The sequence below is a fragment of the Oryza sativa genome, chromosome 8 (assembly GCF_034140825.1).
Source record: "Oryza sativa Japonica Group chromosome 8, ASM3414082v1".
NCBI classification, from domain to species: Eukaryota; Viridiplantae; Streptophyta; class Magnoliopsida; order Poales; family Poaceae; genus Oryza; species Oryza sativa.
In genome coordinates, this window is record NC_089042.1 from 22,967,231 (window position 1) to 22,973,555 (window position 6,325).

At 50.9% G+C, this 6,325-nt stretch overlaps 1 protein-coding gene across 1 annotated transcript; it reads right to left on the reverse strand.

The window, feature by feature from the left end:
* Nucleotides 1-1,529: 1,529 nt before the first annotated feature.
* LOC9271357 (homeobox-leucine zipper protein HOX27) lies at nucleotides 1,530-3,176 on the reverse strand. The gene is made up of 4 exons (XM_015793397.3): nucleotides 2,911-3,176; nucleotides 2,468-2,817; nucleotides 2,264-2,343; nucleotides 1,530-2,170 (listed from the first exon to the last, which is right to left on the reverse strand). Exons 1-4 carry the CDS (start codon nucleotides 3,152-3,154, stop codon nucleotides 1,780-1,782), a joined length of 1,065 nt encoding a protein of 354 aa, XP_015648883.1. The 5' UTR covers nucleotides 3,155-3,176; the 3' UTR covers nucleotides 1,530-1,779.
* Between the last annotated feature and the right edge of the window lie 3,149 nt (nucleotides 3,177-6,325).

Consider the following 6,325-nt stretch of genomic DNA (forward strand, 5'->3'; position numbering starts at 1 on the left):
TGTCCATTACCATAATTCACTGTCGTCGACTTGCCCATGGTCGCGCCAATCCAAGCCCACACATTGACTATTACCCTTGTCATCACCGCTTGCCCTGATTGCCCTGTCCTTCTCGTCATCGTCGCTTGCCTTCATAGACTTGTCCTCCCTTGTTGTCTTATCATCCTTCTCTCTAGCTGCCTTATCATCCTCCTCCTGTCTTGTGGCTTTTTCAAAATAAGATCTTCTTGCCTTCTCCTCTTGCGCAAGATCTTTCAACAGGCCTTTGAAGACAGAGTTGGTGACGAACCTTCGCCGGCAATGTGGATCGGATGGGGGATTTGGCATGGCCACATCGCCTCTCGATTGGTCCTCACCTACTCCAATCTTCTCCACGGAGTCTGCATCCTCCGGCTGCGAATCAGGTACAAAATCAACTTCCCTGACTTCGCAACTATCCCCATCGACCACTTCTTCCTCATCGGATCCAGAGTCAGGGACGAAAAGGAATTCGTCACCGATCTCACCTTGTGAATTCGGGACAAAATCTACACCTTCCTTAACAGGGTACCGACCAACACGACTCCACCAAGTTCCGCGCCGCTTCTCGCTACTGCCAGGTCGCGACGCCATCCTGCGTCGCTTCTCACTCTTACTAGGCTGCAGCCCTAAGAGGAGCCGCTGCATGTCGCCGATTGGATCCGAGCCGCTTCCCTCCAACACCGGTCCCCGCATCCATTCAGCTGGACCGCCACCCCCCACCGCCTCTACCGGCCTAGAATCGCCGGATCTGGCTGCAGGAGGATTGTCCTGGGAAGGGAACGGCATAGGAAAGCCACGGCGAATCCCGGCGCGGGGAGGGGTGTGGAGAGGGTCGGAGCGCCACATGTTCCACCGGGAGGAATAGGGAGGGGGGCGGCGGCTAGCGCCTAGAGGGACGGGTGGAATTGCGCCGGGAGGGATGAGGGAAATCGCGCCAAGAGGAAGGAGAGAAGCGATTTCCCCGCTTCTGTTTCGATGGCGAACGAGAGGGGAGAGCGTGAGATGTGGTTGCGAGTTTTTTTTTTCCTCTATCCGTATGTGGGTGGATGGGTGGTGGGAATCTTTCCCTTTTTTTCTCTCTGTATAGGACAGTGTGGGGCACGATAAAACTGTCGCTGCTGCTCCTCGGGAACTCAAAATCCGCTATATTGCAGGACAAACCGGTAGGCTCAAAATCCGCTATATTGCGGGACAGAGGGAGTACATGTTAGATGTTTTAACTGCCAAGGCTTCATAATTCCACGAATCTTCCCGGCAGTACGTACGTGCAACGAAGCTCACCGCAACTGCCCGAGAAAATGAATCCAACGTCTTCACTTCACAAGAAAACGTACTAGCGGTATAAAATCATAGTACTTCTGCTAATTACTCCCTCCGTTTCATTCATATTTTTTAATTAAATTTATTTAAGTTTAATCAAATTTATAGAATAATATAATAAAAGTATTTCTATGAATTTGATCAAATTTAATAAAATTTGCTTTAAAAGAATCAAAAGATTTATAATATAAAGGAGAGAGAGTAACATACTTTTGAAATCATTAGCAGTAAAATGTTACTAGTAGTACTAATTAACTCATCAACACTCCTTGAAAAAAGATAAGAGATGACAGGTTTAAGGTTAGCTCGATCCCAGCATTTTGCGCATTCACGCATCCCAGCCGTCCACGTCACGGCAACGGACGGCCTCGGAAACCCCAAAAATTCTCACAAGAACCAACCGAAGAGGCCGTTTTCCCTCGCCGGCGGCGGGCGTATTTACAGGCAGTTGCTCGCCGGCGGCGGCGGCCGCGGCTGGGCGGCGGTCAGCGGGAAGCCGAGGGGTGCCGCGAACAGCGCGGCGAAGGACGACGGCCGGTGCGGCTCGGGCGACGCGACGGCGGTTCTTGCGGCCGCGGTCGGCGCCGCCGCCGGGGACGTGGCCGCGGCGGGGGCGGAGGTCGAAGCGGTGGCCGGGTTGGAGGCGACACGCTCGCAGGAGGGGCACATGGAGAGGGTCGTGGCCGGGAGGTGCATGTAGAAGGGGCGCGCCGTCTTGAGCGCGCGCAGCTCGGCGAGCTCCTTGTGCAGCCGCCGGTTCTCCTCGGTGAGCGTCTCGCAGCAGCGCTTCAGGTACTCGCAGTCCACCTCCGTCTGCTTCAGCTTCGTCCTGCGCACGTCGGCGCCGGAGAAGAAGAGGGTTAGCTCTGTTAGTGGAGCGGCGCTTCAAGAGGAATCGAGGAGAAAATCTCTTTGCATGCACCTGGCTCGGCGGTTCTGGAACCAGACCTCCACTTGCCGCGGCCGGAGGTTGAGCTGCTTCGCCAGCGCCACCTTCTGCTTCTGCTCGCCGCCGGTGAGAAGCATCAGCGTCAATGGCCAAGAACGAGCTAGTAGAAACAAACACTCGCGTGTTCGAGCATATTCTAAGAAGAGGAGCAGCTTTAAATATTCCATGCATTCTTACGGGATTCAGCGTGCTGTGCTCCTTGAAGCTCTCCTCGAGGAACGCCGACTGCTCCTTGGAGAGTCGCAGCTTCTTGCGCGCGGACGCGCCCTCGTCGTCGTCGCTCGCGCGCGAGGACGACCGCTCGCCGCCGCCGCCGCCGCCGCCACCCTGCGCCGCCGCCTCGGCGTGGCCACGGAGGCCTTGCCCGGAGAGGTCCAGCGGGAAGGATCCCCCGCTGTCGTTGGGCGACGACGACAACGCCGGCGCGGCGCCCGGGCCCTCCTCGTCGTCCTCCATCCCCGGCGCGCCCGCCGCCACCGACGGCGCCCGGTTCACGTCGAACCCACGCGCCGCCGCCTCCGAACGCCCTGCCAAGAAAACGCGACCCACCACACAATCACAACACCGCAAGCAAAGAAACGCCCGCAAGCATCCACGGCGGCGGCGCCGCCGCCACTCACCGGTCTCGGAAGGCCAGTGGAGCCCGAGGCTCGACACGAGGCTGAGCCGCACCGACGGCTCCGGCGAGGCCGCCGCCATCGCCGCCCACCTCCCAGCTCCCACCACATCCTCCCTCCTCCCCCTCTCCTCCTCCTCTCCTCTCCTCACCCCAGCCCCAACCCCAACCCCGAGCCCAAGAACCAGCTCCAGCCTCCCGCCATCCGCCACGGTCACCGCATCCCCCAAGCTCAGCCCCAGCTCCATCGATCACACCGGCCACAGAACCACAGCTCTCACTTGCCAACCCAAGCTTTATACTCTTATCAATGGAGCTCAGCTCAGCTACCTCTTGGCTGTGTGGGTGTGTGTGATTAATGGGGGCCGGGTAGTAGTAGTAGCAGCAGCAAACCTAAGCTAGGAGAAGGGAGTGGACGAGTGGGGGCTCGGGCTTTGACCCATGAGACAACGGTTTGACGAGCGCACGTGAGTGACCCGGCAAAAGGGAGCAGGCAGACGAGATCGAATCATAAGGGCAGGATTAAAAAAAAAACCAACAAAAAACAACGAGGCATAGCATGGGAGAGATTGGAGCTGTGTGTATATGCAGATGCAGATGTGTGTGCAGATGCAGCTGCAGTGCAGTGCAGCAAGCCAGCATGGGCCAGCTCTACTGATGGCCGCTAATAATTATGTTAATCATCACGTATCTTTCCCCTTTGGCGAGCAGCGCCCACGATCTTTATCGGAGCAAGTATAATAGTGGGCTATAAGAGCACCCGCAATGGTAAAGTAAGGTGCTACCTATAAAACATGTACATCTCAGCAATAGACTAGATTAATAGTAAACCACTTTAATAGTATGTCTACTTGGGTATCTATAGCTCTCTAATCCATTGCCTCGTTTTTCTCTATAGACTATCTACAGGTTAGTAGATAGCTTTGCTCTCTCCCTTCATTTAATCTCTTCCAAGTAAGAAAATATGCTAACATGGATATCTTGTAGAGAGCCTATAGATAACCATTGTGGGTGCCCTAAGAAGGCTGAATGCTGAGGTGGATGAGAGAAAAGAGGAGAGAGAAGAGAAGCGGGCTGTAAGTTTACAGCCGGCTTAGGCACAGTAACAAAAAAAATCTGTGAGACAGACATATGGACCATATATTTATAGTGAAAAGTTAACCACTATATAAGTGAGCTGATAGATAGACTATAAGTAAGCAGCTAGCTGTATTATTATCCTTGCTCTCAGAAAGCTGGGGGTGGCCGGGTGGTGCATGCAAGCGTTGCAGCGTGCCGCTGCGGCTGCGTACAAGACGTGCGTATTTCTTGGGGAGCGTATGGTTTCTGGGTCTCAGGTGGGGTGTTGGGGGGAGGAGGGAATGGGATTGGATTGGAGTGTGGTGGGGGAAATTTATTACCACGACGAGCGTTCCGTACTATGGGAACAAGCGTATGGTAGCCTTGAGAGTTGAGAAAAAGAGGAGGTTTGAGGACTTCCATCACTCGCGTTTTTTGACCGATGTTGGAATGACTTTGAATTTTCCGATGATTTTTGTAAAGGAAAGAATCTACCCTCGTTAATTCTATGGAGCTCATGTGACAGTGAGGTTCACATGACCTCAGCTTGTGGTTCTTATTGCTAATTAGACTAGAGAAAATTCCTTAGTTTTTCTAGTAAGGGTGGACGTGGTCTGGGCGGTTCAACCCAGACTCGACCCATTCAACACATCTAGGTTGGAACGGTGTTGATGGGTCGACCCACAAGTTTTGGTGGTTACAGCGTGTCGACGCAGATTCTGCTAGTATTTTGATTTGGAATATAAAATAAGCCAAATCAAGTGAAAGAATGTACTGGTAAATTATAATGTGCTCATTTCTTGATTGGAGATGCATAATTACTATCAGTGTTAATAAGAGGTACCGGGTACCATCACACAACCATGGATGACAAGAGGAGGCAAAGTTGTTACCCACCGCGCTAGAGTGGGGGACGAGATCACGAAAGAAAGGATGAGGAGGCGTCGCCATCGTGTTCTTGTACGGTGTGGGATGCCGGATGAGGGAACCGATGGAGAAAGAATATATAGTGAAGGTGTGAGGTCTGGTTATTGGGTTGGAGTCGTAGGACTTGTTACCCATTAGAACCAATGTTTTGGGTTTTGGACTGACCTACTTATCCATTGGACTCAATTTTGTCAGACGGGCCAATGAGGCCGGTGGGTCAGCCCGGACCATTCCTATCCCTAGTTTCGCGAGAAATTTACTACTAGTAATGTGAGAATTTTAAGAGAGGCAAATTTCTAATGTCATATAAAAAATATGCTAGTACCTCAGAGTCCTGGAAAGACTTTAGCTATTTGATGTGTTTGAATTACACATTTCTTAGTACTTTTAGGGTATAAGAGGCATCCTGAATGCTGCGAGAAATTCAAGTTGGAAATTATACAATGAACTAGCAAGAGTCCATGGAAGAAAAAAACATGCTTCATCACAAGCTGTTCGGGATGATTAATATGTGGCTCGAGTTCTCCTTTCACAACATTGTGCTCCATTTTTCAGCAAACTTATGAACTTGGTTTGGACAGGATGTGGATGAGAGGACATGCTTTGAGAGGAGCCGGAGCAATGAAGGCCTAACTCGTGGGTAGTTGAGATGAGGGATCAGACGATGATGCAGCAGAGTTACGAGTCAAGATTGCATGACGGGTGAAATAATCCATGGTATAAGATTCGAGTGCCAAGTTAGATAGTGGCAAGTAGTCATATCTCAATGGATCTATGATATATGGAAGAATGCACCATAGAGTTGTCTTAGACAACAAAGATGTTGATCGCCCAATGGGTGTAGAAGGTTGAAAATGTTGGCACGCGAGAAGGGTTAGGTTTGGCTTGGAGGGTAAACTAATATATGAACTGAGGATGCAATCCCGACCATTGGATCATAAACTAATAGTTACTAGAATTTTATAACATTTGTTGCCCAAATTCATACTAACATTACATAGGCAGTAGAAAAAATAACTTGCAAGTACCATTGTAGTCCATATTTACTCTTTGGAACATACTAGTATGGTGTAGTAATTGTTTTCCTCCTTTACAAGATGAAATTACAATAATATTTGCAAGATGTGGTTGTATGATTAAAAATAACGGGTGTATAGTTTCTAGTCTAAAAATACATCTTTCTTCCTGTGCTGCCCTAGCCAACCTTGTCAGCGCCGGAAGGTGCAAATACGCTCTCCTCCTCCCACCCCGTGCTTTAATTTACCTCCAAACCCTAAACTTTAAGTTCTTTTGCACGAGTCTCAACGTTGTCACCGCTGCTGAGAAGCCATCACCACTATCGTGTTCTCCCTTTTCTCTAGGTAGAGTTTGAAGATAGCTCCTTGGGTGTCATTGGCTTGGCTAGGAAGTAGTAGAAATCTTGGTCAAATGAG